General features: G+C 39.9%; 1 protein-coding gene across 2 annotated transcripts in view; it reads left to right on the forward strand.

Moving 5' to 3' along the window:
- The window catches only part of PAK2 (p21 (RAC1) activated kinase 2), a 41,909-nt gene extending 26,147 nt beyond the window's left edge, over positions 1–15,762 (forward strand). For both annotated transcript variants that reach the window (XM_062606520.1, XM_062606521.1), the window contains exons 4-15: positions 278–428; positions 1,338–1,369; positions 1,690–1,794; positions 2,749–2,881; positions 3,524–3,587; positions 4,459–4,507; positions 6,394–6,506; positions 7,026–7,143; positions 9,003–9,102; positions 11,665–11,861; positions 12,298–12,435; positions 13,248–15,762. In XM_062606520.1, coding sequence (XP_062462504.1) covers positions 278–428; positions 1,338–1,369; positions 1,690–1,794; positions 2,749–2,881; positions 3,524–3,587; positions 4,459–4,507; positions 6,394–6,506; positions 7,026–7,143; positions 9,003–9,102; positions 11,665–11,861; positions 12,298–12,435; positions 13,248–13,334 — 1,287 coding nt within the window. In that variant the 3' untranslated portion in view covers positions 13,335–15,762. The remainder of the gene's footprint in view (positions 1–277; positions 429–1,337; positions 1,370–1,689; positions 1,795–2,748; positions 2,882–3,523; positions 3,588–4,458; positions 4,508–6,393; positions 6,507–7,025; positions 7,144–9,002; positions 9,103–11,664; positions 11,862–12,297; positions 12,436–13,247) is intronic.

Here is a 15,762-nt window from a genome sequence, read left to right on the forward strand (position 1 = left end):
TTTCATTAGTGGGTAACACTTGTTCTGTTGAGTGGTTTTGTGTTCCTGTTCCTCACATCTGGCTTCATACACCTGAAAGAGGTGTCATCGTGTTGACATAGTGTTTTGCGTTGTGTGACCTATGGACGTATGTGCTCCCCATTAAAACCCCATCCTACTTGTTAAGGTGTTTAAAGCTCAATGTGTTATGCTTTTTATAGAGGAAAACAATTGTTCTATTTCTGAAAAATCTTTAAAATGTTGGAAGTATGCTTCAAATAGCCTATTTTTTTTTCAGGGAATGCCAGAGCAATGGGCTCGGTTGCTTCAGACCTCAAATATCACAAAGCTAGAACAGAAGAAAAACCCCCAAGCGGTACTAGATGTGCTGAAATTCTATGACTCCAAAGACACAGCAAAACAGAAGTACCTGAGTTTTTCTGCTCCAGGTGAGATCCAAGTGTGTGTAAGACATATTGAAGAGGAGTACAGAGAATAATAAATCGAATTCAAACACTGAAAGAGCAAACTTTTCAATAGGAAAAAATACTTGAAGGCAGATTTAAAACTCACCGGAACTGGTTTTGTCCAGTTGTTTTCCTGGTTTGAATGGAGAAGGGAAGAAATGGAACTAGATAATGCAAAGTAGCAGCCAAAATTAACTTGAACAGGCTGTGTTTATAAAGCTATAATCTCTGAGGCTGAGATTAACTGATTTCATGCTGGCAATCTTGCTCCACCTGTCTATGGCGAAAACAGCTATCTGTGAACTTGATGTCGTGACATGTCGTGACATCAAAGAAGCAAAATAAGTTGTGGCTTCTAGGCCAAGAGCTATGGGGCGTGGGGAGGCTGAGTAAATGAGTGTCCTATGAACAGAGGCAGTTTTACCTAGTTTTCTTCCAAATTATTTCAGAAAATAGCTTAGTAATGAGGCTTTGTAATATTCTTACCCTTGATTCAAGAGACTGCTAAGGGAACAGAAACATCCCTTTGGTGGTGATTTCACATCTCAGTAAGACAGAACACAGTAAGTGTGACAAGCAGCTCTCAATTGGAGAACTGTGTGTGGGTACTCACGTGGGTGAAGAGCATGTTGGGAAATGAATGGGTTTCCCTGCTTTTAGGGGGAGTTTTAGAAATGTACATCTTCTTTCTGCATGGTCTTTAGTGCAGTGCTGGTGTCTGATTTGTGACCATAAAATTTTGCTTTTTGGAAGATGGAAAAAAAAAATCTCCAAAGCAGTCTGTATTCTGTACTCTTCACTTTTTAAATTCAAAGTTCACTTTGAATTTAAAGCTCACTTTTTAAATTACTATTCTGATGATTTTATATATTCTGCTGTTTGTCTTTTTAGAAAAAGATGGTTTCCCTTCAGGATCACCAACGGTGAGTGTCTTTACTATGCTTTGTAAATTCTTAAACATGTAAAAATTCAGGTCTTTTGTATTTGTTCCATAATGAATCTTGCAGTATAAACTAAAACTAGAATTTTGTGGAATAAAAACATAAATTGGGGGAATCAACAAAGCATATTTCACTGGAGCAATAGTATTTTAGCCTCATAATAAAAATATTTTCTTTTGACATCTGTAAGAATTCTTTTATATGAGGAGAAGAAGACCTGAATATAACACTGTGGGGGAGACAATTTTGTTTAGTTTGTTTTGGTTGGTTTTGTTTTGTTTTTTACTTTGGTAAAAATGTAGACCAATGCCAAAGGAGAACCATCAGCAGCTGTGGCAGATGATGATGAAGATGATGAAGAAGCTCCTCCTCCTGTTATTGCTCCACGGCCCGATCACACAAAATCGGTGAGCAGCTGTAAAGTTTATGGATCAGATCTGCATTTCTCAGTATTTTTACTTCTGTTTTCTAGCAAAGTATTACATTTGTGAAATGAGCTGTTGTAAGTTTTTTATTTGAGTTTGCTAAGGAAATGCCTAATTTCTGAATATCAGGTGGAACAGAAATCCTGACGGTAATTCCAGTTAGTTTGTTGGTTTGTGTTGAAGCTCTACAGTTATGTGTATCCTTCAATCCAACATGTGAGGAGGAGGCTTTTTTTACTCCTAAAAACTATAGCTAGTGTCTGTAACTTTGCATAGTACAGTGGGGCAATGTAGTCTACTGGATTTTCTTTATTTTATTTGCTCCAGCTCATTCTTTTGGCTGTGATTGGTGTACATTTTGCTGCTCTGCCCACTTATTCTTGCTCCAGGAGTGCAAATGTGAATTGTGTTTATTTGTCAAGTGATAGTGTCCCTGGGTTACATAGTTATCTAAACTATGACAGATATACAGTTTGATCTCGAGTAGCTGCATGTATGTGAACAGCTCAGGAGGAAGTGAAATGAAGCTCCAAGAAAATTCCCTAAACTGGGGACAACTGGAAAATTTCTGGGAGTCTCATGCTTCTTTTCATGGCAAAGCATGAATCTTTTTCCTTTAGGTCTTAGTAATTGATCTCACTATTAAATAGTGATTTCTGTTCTATAAACTAGCATGGGTAATAAAGAATAAGCAGGTAGAAAACCTGCAGAACGTCTGTTCCCTCATATCCACTCTGTTCAGGAGGTGCCTGGGGCTTTCTGTCAGAGGTTGCCAGCGTCTTGGTTTAATGGACTTTAATGTTTCTCAGGTCTAGTTTCTGCCTCCAACCTGCCATATAAAACAGTGCTTAGGGATCTTTGAAGAACTGTGATTGTTTTCAGCTGAAGGTCAATAATTGCAAGGAAAATGCTCAGGTAAATGGTCTCTCTTAACAGATCTATACACGGTCCGTAATTGACCCCATCCCTGCGCCAGCCGGTGACACTTCTGTTGACAGTGCGGCAAAATCAGGTGATAAGCAGAAAAAGAAGACCAAAATGTCAGATGAAGACATCATGGAAAAACTACGTAGGTGTTTTTTATTTCAGATAAACAAAGGCTTTAGGTCTGGGGGAGGAATATTAAGGTTTTGCCTTCATTTTTGTGTCAGGGTTACTGTGCTTAATTGGGTGCGTATCAGTGGCTGCAAGAGCTGCATTTGGAAGTTTTTCCAATTCATATGCTTCAGAGCCCTATTGGGTAAAAAAAAAAACACCCTGTAGAACAGTTGTTTTGGATTGAAGTTCAGTTGTGATAACGTGATCTGTGTGTATAATACAATCGTAATAACATAAAATAGTTTCTGTGGTTGCTTGTTCAGAATCATCTTGAAGATAATTTTGCACTATGTTAAAGTTCCTGTGCTTAAGTTGAGATTTGTCATAACCTCATACATGGTTTTGCTACACAGAAGATCATAATAAAATGGAGATACGAGAGGAAACAGTATGACCTGTCTCATGAAGAGTATAACATAACAAAATCATTGCCTGAAGCTGGGCTATTCACAGCTGGAACTGAATCAGGAAGCTTTGGCTGTTCATGCATAAGCCTATAATATTTGGGCTTGACCTATCTTGGAAGTATCTTGGAAGTATCAGTCCTAATAAAAGGGGATAGTGGGATTGACTTTTTTGGTCATTGTTGTTTGTTTGGTTTGGTTTTTTTTAGGCACTATTGTGAGCATAGGAGATCCCAAGAAAAAATACAACAGATATGAGAAAATCGGGCAGGGGTAAGTGTTCACCCCAGCTTTGGTTCCCTGGAGTCAGTGTTTGAAAGGGTGTTCTGTTCCCTGTTTGATACTGTCACGTAGCCACCACTTACTGAAGCAGGCAGAAATGGCTGTATTAAGCCATGCTAAACAGGCGCTGAAGGCTTTACACAGTGATGGAAGCTTTGCATTGTGTCTCTTAATGCAAAAGCATAGGTCTGCAACTTCTCTGTGGGTGTATCTAGTGTTCTCCTCTCCCAGTAAGGTGCATTCATCCAACTTTGTAATATGACTGCTGAATGGCGTAAGGGCATGTCATGGCTAAGTTACTCATCTAGTGGTCCTTTGAATCCTTCTGTTATAAAAAAAAAAAAATGTATATACATGTTCTAACTTTTTCAACTTCAATATGCCTAATTTCTACTGTATACTTTCCGAATAGATCTATATGTGTTTGTGGACGGGCTTCCCCTGGGGGAGAAGTAATATCTACTATAGAAAGGGCTACCCAGCTTATCTCAGTATAGGGAACAGCACAAGTTCTGGAGAGTCTTGGGTGACATGGTCTGGTGTGAGGCATCCTTTCCCATGGTAGAGGGGTTGGAACTTGATGATCTTAAGGTCCTTTCCAGCCCTAACTATTCTATGATTCTGTTGTTCTATGACTTTGTCTCCTATATTCAAGATGTCTAAGCTGGTGTCAGAAGAGAGTATATTTGTAATTGTTTTGTTTTGTGTGACCTGACTGGCATTTCTGTGATGCCACTTACTTTTAATAGCCTTCTTTTTTGATACAGCTCTTGCAGGATCGAGAGCTGACACAATTTTGTGTCTGTGATTTGTCTGTTCACGTGCGTGTTTGTTACACTTGCTTTAATGTTCTTCTTCACAGGGCTTCAGGTACAGTTTTCACAGCTATTGATGTGGCGACAGGGCAGGAGGTAAGATTTCTGTGTTCATTGCAATGAAATATAATGGATATAAATGCCCTTCTCTAGGTGGCTGAGATGATTTGATTGGGCTCCTTTCTGTGGTTGCCAGCTCTGCTGTCACCTCTCAGAATATGTGTTGCCCTAGTCATTTCTAACAGTGTGTGCCCTGGTCTATGGCAATAAGATGGTGAAAGCTAAAAATAGTTTTCTTTCTTTACAGTGAAAAGCAGAGGGTGTGAGGTCTTCCAAAAATGGGTCTTGAAAATAGTTTCAGGAGGTTTGAAAACCCTTCAAGAACTGGACAGTGATGCCCTGCATTTTCAGAAATATAACTTTGTTTATTCTTTGCCCACTTGTTCTTTACTCTTGTCTCAGGAAAGGTGATGGATGTGCCTCTGTTCAAACAGCTTGCCGCATGTGATTTTTCATTGTATTTAGAATGCCTTTTCCACACATCCTGTTCCTTGCTATTACTGTTTGGTGTCTCCAAACCCACTTGATGAAATTGATGGCTCCTGGGACTAAAATTTTAGGAATTGCCTGCTTCTCTTTAAATTCAGATTTCCTTAACTTATCCACAAGTAAATATTCCTCAGGTCACTGATAAGTAATTGCCCTTTCAACAGTAACCACATTTACCAGTGTGGTAGTGGAGCAGCACTTCTTGTTAAAATGCAAGCCTTTTGATCATCTCAGTATATTGTCTTTTAATATGCTTTTACATACTGCACTGCTTCATGTTGTTTTACTGACTGCAGAGCAAGTTTTGCAGTCCAGTGCCTTTCTTAAGCCTCCTCTGCATCTTGTCAGGCAGGTAGGCTATTGGGTTGATGGCAGTGTTTGTGCCTTAAACAGATGCAGTATGCTGCTTGCTCAGTGCTTGATGTCTGAGAATAGTCAGGTCTTTTCATTGGTAGGTAAGAAAAAAAACCCCCAAGGAGGATTTTATTGCCATTTTCAGCACCCTAATGGGAAGGTGTAGAGAATATGGAGCTAGACTCCTCTTAGAGCTACACAGTGACAAGTCAGATGTAACAGACATAAACTGACATAAGGGAAATTCTGGTTAGGTATTAGAAATATTTTTTTTCCATCATAGTGAGGATGATAAAACACAGGACAGAGGACCCAGAGAGGTTGTGGAATATCTGCTTATTGAGATCTCTGTTCAAAATCCAGTTACACAAGACCCTCAACAACCTGTTCCACGTTGGCTGTGCTTTAAGCAAGGGATTGGGCTGGATGACCTCCAGAGGCCCCCTCCAATCTTTATTATTTTGTGATTCTGTGCCACAAGTTCTCTTAATGCTCTTGGCCATGTGATAATGATTGTGTCTACAAGATTATATTGGTTCTTGTGTTTGGTTTTGGACTCATGGGTTGGTTAACTTGTAAAGCTTCGAACTGCTGACTGAAAGTGTTGTAGCTAACGTAGCTGGGACAGGTCTCCATTTTAAAGTCTGGAATACTTGTCCTGATTATCTTATTTCCTGAATAAGATAGGTCTTTATCTTTCCTTCTCTCTCTCTCTCTCTCTCTCTGGGATAGTTCATTGGCTTAACTGCTTTGAGAGGAATTCCTTCTGCCTCCCAGCATTCCTTATACCCAAACACTAATTTGAATAGAATATAGAAAAACTTTGCTTGCATTGGAAGGTTTATATTTCTTCTCTTAGTTGCTACATGATTCTCTTCTGCTTTAGGCTTGTTATATGCTCATCAGGTTGCATTCTTTTAAGTTGTATGCTAATAAATAAATCACTTACGAGCTGCAAGCTGTGCTCAACTCCTTTAATCCTGTTAAAGAATTTCTTCTAAATTTTCACTGTATTAAGAATTATCAAAATGTTTTGATACTCAGGTTTGAGTGATTGCTCTTACTTTTTTCCTGTTCAGGTTGCTATTAAACAGATAAACCTGCAGAAACAGCCTAAGAAGGAGTTGATTATTAATGAGATCTTGGTAATGAAAGAGCTGAAGAACCCCAACATTGTCAATTTCCTGGACAGGTAAATGCAGATAGCTGCTGATTCCTTCATCCCTCAGGGTTTCAAGGGGTTATAACATGACATACTTGCACAGACGTAGACTTCTTGTACCTAAGGGTCTTACAAGCAAATGAAATGGTATTTGCTGTCATCTGAAAAAAAAAGGGGGGGGGGGCAGGGAAGGGAGTAATCTGTTATAAGGAATGGTCTTCATTCAGTAGGAAGGCTTCTTCTGTCATGAATGCAATGCTGTATGTAGGTGAGAATCAGTGGTACACAAGAGCATAGCTGGAGGAGTGCTTCTGTTGTGCATGATTGTGTGTGAGACATGTAGGGTGTTATCCTCCCTGTTTAGGTAATAAGAAGCAGGCAGCTTTTATTGTCAGCAGGTACATTTCTGGCTACCTTCCAGAGATTAACTTTATTTACTCTTGTCTTTGGGCACTTATGTATCACTTTATTGACTGGCTCTTATCAGTCATTTTTCAGTTCTCGATCTCTTGATGGTGAACGGACATGCTTTTTGTTTTGTGTTTGTAGTTACCTCGTAGGAGATGAATTGTTTGTGGTGATGGAGTATCTGGCTGGAGGCTCGCTAACAGATGTGGTCACAGAAACTTGTATGGATGAAGCACAGATAGCTGCTGTTTGCAGAGAAGTGAGTATTATAGTTGATGGACAGAGGAACGAAGGTGCACTCTATTCCCCTAGGTTTTATAGTATAGATAGGTTAGGACTAATGGCAGCAATTGCTGTTGGAGCCATTGAATTATAACAAATGATACTGAGAGCAGAAATCAATATTAAAATTACAGAAAATAGCAGAATTAGTTTAACTCAGAAAATTGGGAGTTTACAAGTTGTAACACAAAAGCGCTATGGCAGTTTTTGAGCTAGGTTTTGGGAATGTTAAGTGATGGAGCAGATGAAGATTTTGGGTTTGGTACCTGGGTTACCTTGTCCTGACAATGTTAACAGAAACAGAACTGAAGTTCAAGGAAGAGCAGCAAACAAGTTTAGCAGCTGGAAGCAGTGTCTTTTTTAGCTTTGACTAGCAAAGAGTTCAGAAGCACCAAAAAGAGAACTGAGTATTCATATGTAGGTAGTGTAGAAGGTAAAGGTGTGAATATAATTTAAAAAAAAAACAACAAAAAAAAGAGGAAAAAAAAGAATTAAAGCTTTGGAGTGTTTTTCAGAAGGAAGAAGGTTAACTGCTTAGAACATGAAAGTAGATGTGATGAAACCAGGATACTTTAAGGAACATGTACTAAAATAAAGATGAACTTGATGCAGATTTTCCCTTTTCATTTTAGTACTTTTTGTAGTGCATGAAATCCATGGTCCTGTGACATGATTTCTCAGAAAAAGAATTCTCTAGAAGATTGTAGGTGAAATAATATGAAGATTGCATGAAGTTTTCAAGTGATATCAGCAATTTTTAACTCTTCCACAACTTATCAGTGGTTTCTGCCCTGAGTTAGAGTGCTGGCATCCAGATCAGGCTTCATTTTTTATGGCAGAAGTAGTTGTATTATCTGCTGTGCAGGAGAAACTTAGACTTTTAAAACTCCCATTTGACTACATCGCCATGATTTCTGCTTTTGATGACTCACCCAAAGGGAGGGGATGGAAAGCAAACTTGTACATTAACGTGTATGGACAGGTAATGATTTCCAGGGAAACCGCAGCTGGAAGCAGAGAACTGAAAGTAACTATTTACTGTAACAGTAATTCACTTTTCTGAAGAAAAAAATCTACTATTGTTGAACTATTGTACTATCAAAACTCTGCTGCTTAGCGTGTTAGATGTGCTTCATTCTGTAAATCAGTGCTATTGTGCTAAAGTGAATGAAGACATGGAAAACCCCACTGGGCACTGCATCCATGTCAAGTTGCAAATGGTAAATGTTCTGCTTATATTAAAAGAGAAAAATCTCACAATTACATTCTTTTCCTTTTATTCTCAAATAGCAAAAGTAAATTCCATTATGTTTTCAGGCAGAAACTGAGTGTGAACGGTTTTTATCTAAGAAAATGCAAACCCAATATTAGTGACTTGAATCATGAACATGTTTTACAGCCTTTACTGTAAGAGAATTTGAATGAATGTTGAGAAAGAAGTCTCACCAGTTCCTCCTGCTGAGACTTCAGGCTAAAAAGCACTCACATAATCCTTTATGATTCCTTTGTAGAATTCATAAAATGTGCCAAAATTAACATCTGGGATTTTTGAGACTCTCTTGGGTGATGATGAGTTTAATTTATGGGTTTGTGTTAAGCTATCCGAGAAACTCCATGTTTAAATGATTTTTGACTTCATGAGACCTGGAGGGTATTTTTTAGCACAAGAGCTTCCTCTACTGGTTATTTAAAATAACAACTGTTGTATTTTTGTACTCTGCACTGGCTAAGGGTATAAGCACTACTTTTGAATTCGTGTTCACATACACAAATTGTGTTTCCATTTTCTGAGTATCTTTTTTGGTTTGGTTTTGTTTTTCTTTTTCTCTCATCCAGTGCTTGCAAGCACTTGAGTTCCTACATGCCAACCAGGTCATCCACAGAGACATTAAGAGTGACAACGTGCTGTTAGGAATGGATGGATCTGTTAAACTAAGTGAGTACCAGAAAATGGAAAAAAAGTGTCTGTTTTCCCTTTCCCGGTAAACTTGGACTTACAGAGTATAAATTGGTAGGAGAGCTGGCAGGGAAATCTGAGGTGAATTTTTATTGACTATGAGCAATAGAAATTCATTCAGTGCTATAAAATGTGTATCTCCCAAATAGCAGGTATTGAAATTCTGAGGGCTCTGACACTAAGGCTGTGAACATATTTGACCGGAAGGATGTTGAAGCAAACTTGTTGCCACATGAATATGTTGGTAAATGTGAAGTAACTGGCACCGTACAGTGAAGCAAAGATATGAATGATTGCAAGAGAAAAGTTGCAGCCAACTTTTGTTAGTCTCTTCAGGTTGTAATGACTCGCTTTTAATGTTTTGCCCTTTTCATTAGAAGGTCACTAACAAGAAAATTGTACATTATTAACCATTTGTGTTGCAGTCTAGTCTTAATGCTCTGCCAGTTCTGGGTCTCCTTTTCTTGGACTGAAAGTGTAACACACTTTCATTAATATAATCACGAAATGACAAAAGAAACTGCTTGCTTTTCAGGTAATTGTTATGCATGCATGGACTTGTATACAGTGAGTCAATTTCTGGTATGTGTAAACGTGTGTGTGGCAATAAAAAAATGTGAAACCACTTGAAGAAGCTGTCAGGATTGTTGAGAGAGAGGTACATTATCTTATTTCTTCGTATGTAGGAATGTGCAAAGCATGAAGTGACCAAAGAGTTAAGGGATGGTGTTTTTACAGTTGGGTAGGCATTTGAAATGCCATGAAAATGTATCTCAGTAATATTCCTTAATCTAGTTTGTTTGCAGGCTCATATTGTTTATGAGATGGAGTGTGAGGAAAGATTTGGAGCAACTTGGTTTGTTTACCAGCGTTGTTGGATGCGCTGCTCACCTGCATAGGTTTTATGTTTTTTAAGGGTGTGATGTACCTGTGCATAAGCTGTGTAGATTCAGAAGCTCAAGTGAATAGTTACGATAGAGGATGTAGCTGAGAAGAGTTAGCTGGAGAAGGCTCAAAAATGTAAGAGCTATAAAGTCAAAGCAGAGTGGCAAAAGGACAAGGTTAGCAGCTTATGTAAAGAAGCATCAGCTCCAGGAGACTGGGAGAAGATGAAGAGGAAGGAGAGACAGGAGAAAACCGTAGTCAGCTGTAAAAATGTCCTGTATGAAGGGGAGGTACTGTAATCACTGTTGAGACTAGCTCTTCTTTGGTTGTGTGATTGTATTGCTTCTAGCAGTTGTTTAGGGTGGAGAGTGGAAGAAGTTGCACCTTCTTTTCAAGCTCTTCCTACTCTCTGGGAGAGCCTGGCTTCCAAGAGACTAGAAGAAAGAGGCACCAGGCTGCCTGTCACTAGTGCATACCTACACACGCTGCTGGTTGGTGAAACTGTGTTCTGCATCTTGCCTGTCTTTGCTGGTGACATCGTGCTGAAGGCCTGGTTGGTAGGTCAGGAGATGTATACTGCTGTTGCTTCTCTGGTGTGTTCATTGAAATAAGCTGTGCATTGTGTGGAGTATGATGCCTGGAGAAAGGCCAAGATGGAACTCGTCGACTCCTATAGGTTTGATTTATATGTTTCTGTTTTATTTGAGGCAGCATTTTGACAATCAGGGTGGGGGTAGTTCTTTGTTAAATTGTCCTCTTGGTACAACTTAGCACTCTCTTGACCGTGGCTCTTTTGTTAGCACTGCTTGGCATAACACTTTCAAAATCTTAAATTCTCTCTCTCTCTTTTTCTCTCTCTCTCAAACTTAGTGTCAATGATAAGGTAATATCTGTCTCCTGCCTTAACTGTGTTCTTATTGATGCTTTACATGCCTGGGAAGTGGGAGTGCTGCAGCTGGATAAAGTAACATGATGGAACATGCATTGCTGCTGCACCTGAAGGCTATAGGAATAGGTGACTTTTCTTGTTTTCTTGAGTGTGGTTGTTCTCTTTGGTAGTTAACCATGTGAAAAGGTTTGTTTGTCCAGGTTCCTTCTGCTGAGTGGGCTAGCACTTCACTTATCTGAAGCCTTGTTTCTATGTCTCTGTCAGCTGTAGTACCTGTATTTGGTGGCCTATTGTGTGAAATGTTGAACTCAATAGCTGCACAAATAAAATCTGTTTAGCAGGGCAGAAGCCATGGTTTGTGGATTTGTTTTTTTTTCTAGTTCAGGCTGTATAACATACCATGTGCAGAACACTTGCCTTCTGAGATCTGCTTGATTACTTTTTCTGGCTATTGCCAGTCTAAGATCCTTGAATGAAGGACTGGGCAAAATACTGTTCTTCTGCAGAGTAATACTTCTGTGCCTGCTCCAGAGAACAAAAAGCTTTATCTTCATTCCATGGAATTCTACCCTGCTTAAACACCTTCAGGTTTTGTATCTATCTTGTATGACAGATTGTGTAACACGGAGAATGTAGTGGGGAGACACCCCCCAAACCCTGCTCAAGTGTAGAGGAGTAAAATGTATGTGTAGTATTAGGGAAGTCTTCTAGGCAGCCACTTATTCGGGGTGCACCAATTTAACTTTTACAATTCTGTTACCTTACAGCCGACTTCGGTTTCTGTGCTCAGATCACCCCAGAGCAGAGCAAGCGGAGCACTATGGTTGGAACTCCTTACTGGATGGCTCCTGAAGTGGTCACACGGAAAGCATATGGCCCTAAAGTGGACATCTGGTCTCTGGGCATCATGGCTATTGAGATGGTAGAAGGAGAACCCCCATACCTCAACGAAAACCCCCTGAGGGTAAGAAGCCTGGATGTTCCTGTAACTGTTTGCAGGTGTTTACCATATGAATGGTTTCAGTAATTGTTCAGTAATAGTATCTACATTAAAAAGAAAATGAATTGAATAAAACAAGCTTCAGCAGGGCTAGAAAACTCCTCCACAAGGAAGATGGCTGTCTTGAATTTGCAGTGTGAATTTGTCTGTTTAGAAGATGAGGACCTGCTTGTAACTTAAACACTGGTCTTTGAACTCAATCTTCTGTGATAGTTTAGGGAAAATAAATCCATTAGGTTATGAAAAATGCTGCTTGTGTCAGAATCTAATGTCTTCTTTGCAAAGGTAAGTATCTGTTGCCAAAAGATATGGAACATTATTATGCTACTAGCAAGAACAGGTGATGACTTGGTGTCATGTATAACCAAGCCAAATCTTTACAATATTCCTCATTTTACAGGCTTTATATTTGATAGCAACAAATGGCACGCCAGAGCTGCAGAATCCTGAGAAACTGTCACCAATATTCCGGGATTTCTTGAACCGATGTTTGGAGATGGATGTCGAGAGAAGAGGATCAGCCAAAGAATTGCTACAGGTGAGGGTCAGCTTCTTCTCACAGTCTTAGAAACAGAAACCACAAGTAAGGTCATCCTGTGATAAACCACTCTGTAGACTGGTGCCCTCCTTTTTTGTGCCTTCCTCTGAGTACTCTGATGGATAGTAGTTGGTAGGAGCTACAGTCATGAAAGATTGTACTGTGTACTTTGAAGTCTTTGAAGTCTTTCCATCAATAATGTCTTCATTCTTCCACTACTAAAGCATCCAGCAATTTATGAACTTGCTGTAATAGAGCCATTGAAGTGAGCAGAATGGGACTAAGAGATGTTTTGGTCAGGAAACCTCTTTGTAGTGAATTACTGGAAAAGGAAAAGCCTAGGTTCTTTTGGGAATCATAGTATGGTTAGGGTTGGAAGGGGCCTTAAAAGCTCATCTAATTCCAACCCCCCTGTCAGGGCAGGGACACCTTCCACTAGATCAGGTTGCTCCAAGCACCATCCAGCCTGGCCTTGAACACTGCCAGGGATGGGGCAGCCACAGCTTCTCTGGGCAGCCTTTGCCAGCGGCTCAGCAATCTCGGGGAAGATTTTTTTTTCCTAATACCTAATGTAAATCTCCCCTCTGTCAGTTTAAAGCCATTCCCCCTTGTCCTGTCGCTACCCGGCCTTGTAAAAAGCCCCTCTCCAGGCTTGAGGAGCTCTGAATTTGTCCCTTCAAGAGCTGGGCATTGGCAGCATTTGCATTGCTTTTCATATCTCGGAATGAAAAGGGCTGTGTAGATACATGGCTTTTACTGGCGTTTTAAACCATGTCTTTCAGTAGTTCACTGTGTTTCTCTGTTCCTGGCAGCATCCCTTCTTGAAACTGGCCAAACCTCTGTCTAGCTTGACGCCATTGATCCTGGCAGCCAAAGAAGCAATGAAGAGTAACCGCTAACATTACTGCCACAGCCTTCATCCTTTTTTCGTTTGTATTTTACAAATCTTTATAATATATGAAATTTTTACACTTCTGGGGGAGGGAAGGGATTGGAGGGGTGGGACACGGGACAACACACGTCTGTGAAAGGGAAGAAACTCTCATCCAGAGGATGCCCAAAATAAATTATGGTGACTCCAGCGATCCCTGTCTGGGGTCCAGAAGGAATTGAGGACTGAATTACTGGCCTTTTTTTTTTCCTTTTATTATTTCCCTCCAGAAACCTTAGAAATGCCACTTAATGTGCCCAAGGTTTTAAGGGTTGTTAACGACTTTGCTGTAACAGCTCCCATTCATTGTACCCCCTTGTCTGGGTACTTTCAATACTTGAATGACAGATTCAAGCTTTCAGAGAGCAGTAGTAATTTTACCTGCTGATCTCTTTCACACTTCTCTTCCTCCCCTCTACCTGTTTATTTTTAAATCACTCTAGTAAAGCTCCCATATGACAAGATGCACAGTGAGTGTGACAAATGTGAATGTGCGTCTTGCCTGTCATTTCATTTATGGATTAGTTGTCAGAGTACTGTAGGATTGGCAGTTCGGCTACTTAAAACATGGTAATGTATTGAAACATTTTTCACTTCTAAGATAAATATGGAGAGAGGAGGAAGACAAGTATTCATCTGTTTCTTATGTGCCTGTGCTCTGTGGACTTTTAATCAAAGATGTGGCCTCTTTGTAGAAACTTAATGATTGGTCAAGTCTTTGGATGTCGGTTTATGGATATGTAGTTAGGGGTCAGATACTTTATTTATGATCAAATGATCAGCTATAGTCAGGGCAAGAAAAAAAATTCCAGCTGTCTTCCTGTCTGCTCTTTTTTTACCCCATTAGAATTGTTGGCCAGAAGCTTAAGGGATAATGTGCTTAGTGCGGTGGATGGTTCAAAAATGTATTGTATCTGTGCTCTGACTTGGGCTTTGGAAGTTATGCTGGTGCCTTTGACTTTTTTATTTTACATTTCTTTTCTTTGTATCAAATACATTTATGTATATGTTGTATTTCTCCCCCCAAGCAAATAATCCATCAACCTATGGAGTTGTCAGAGTTTAAGTATTAGAGCTATTTTCCCCAGTTTCTTATGTGCTCCATTTGTACTAATGAAATCAGAAGAACAAGTAATCAGATCTGAGGACACTGAAGATACAGGATTTTTAAATAGGATTCAAATGGAAGATTATGAACACCTGGAGTTGCCAAAGTGCTGTTCCGAGAAGATGAAAGCTGCTAGGGGAGAACAGTGCTGTCAGATGTTCATGGGGCTTATTTGACCAGCTAGTTCGAGGCTGAGGAGACGTGATGTGTCACACTGACCCTTTCTCACCTAAAGACATTATACCAGCTAGAATGGCTGAAGTCAAACATTCAATGCAAGAAAAAGTGCCTCACTCTGAAGGACAGTGAGTGACTTGAGCAGTTGAATTCTTGAGGTTACCAGGGTCAAGTGTAGAAGAGCCTGTGCCTGTGGCTGCTTCCAGCACTACAGTCTGTGTATTTCAACTTCTCCAACAGTTTAACGAAGAGCTAACTGTAGTAACAAAGTGCCAAATGATTCTGTGAAATAACAACCATTATTTTAGTGGGGTTTTATTGCATTCCCAGTAGGGCAGGACCTGGGACAGGTAAGGTTACAGCTGCGTATGGGTGGAGGACCCTGAATAAGAATTATTTGCACACTTTTACAAATGTTGCTGGCAGAAGATAGAGGTCATTTCAGATAATTTCAGTATTTGTATAGTAATAGAGAGAACTCTGTTTTGGGAACTGGTAGCCAAGGTATGACAGAACCACCTTCCAGCTGAGAGCAGTTGGAGGCTGTTTGTGTTGATGATGGAGGGGAAGCAGGGCATTGGTGTGGTACCAACAAGATGCCTTTGTTATGCAGGGCACTGCAGTGTCACAGTTCAGCGTGTGTTCTGCTCAGGCATGGTAGTAAACTTCTAAGTTGGGTAAGTTATGTTACTTGTTCCATCACAGGAATTAATCCCTCTAGCTATAAGCCTAAGAAGAGAGTTCTGGTTTTAAACTCAAGTGTCTTATTCCAGGCAAGGAAATCTAGATGCATTTCCCAGGCAAAATGTATTGTGAGCCATAGACACTGTGAACACTGTAGTGGCAATGCCCCTGGTTTGAGTATGTCTGGCTCCCTGATCAAATGAAGTAGTGAGGAGGCTTGGCTGAGAGAAAAAACCCTGTCATACCAATGATTCCCCCTTTGTCCATTGCTGGCAATGGACTTTGTGAAACTCCTTGTGCCAGAGTTAAACTGGGAACTTTTCTTTCTTCTTTCTTTTTTCCTTTTTACTTTTGATGGCACAATCTAGACAGTAAAATAACTTGTGGTAAATTTAGGGTTTGTTGTTTGTTGTTTTTTTTTATAAAA

The sequence above is a fragment of the Pezoporus occidentalis genome, unplaced genomic scaffold (genome assembly GCF_034315485.1).
Source record: "Pezoporus occidentalis ecotype Australia unplaced genomic scaffold, CSIRO_AGI_Poc_V1 ctg97, whole genome shotgun sequence".
Classification (NCBI taxonomy): domain Eukaryota; kingdom Metazoa; phylum Chordata; class Aves; order Psittaciformes; family Psittacidae; genus Pezoporus; species Pezoporus occidentalis.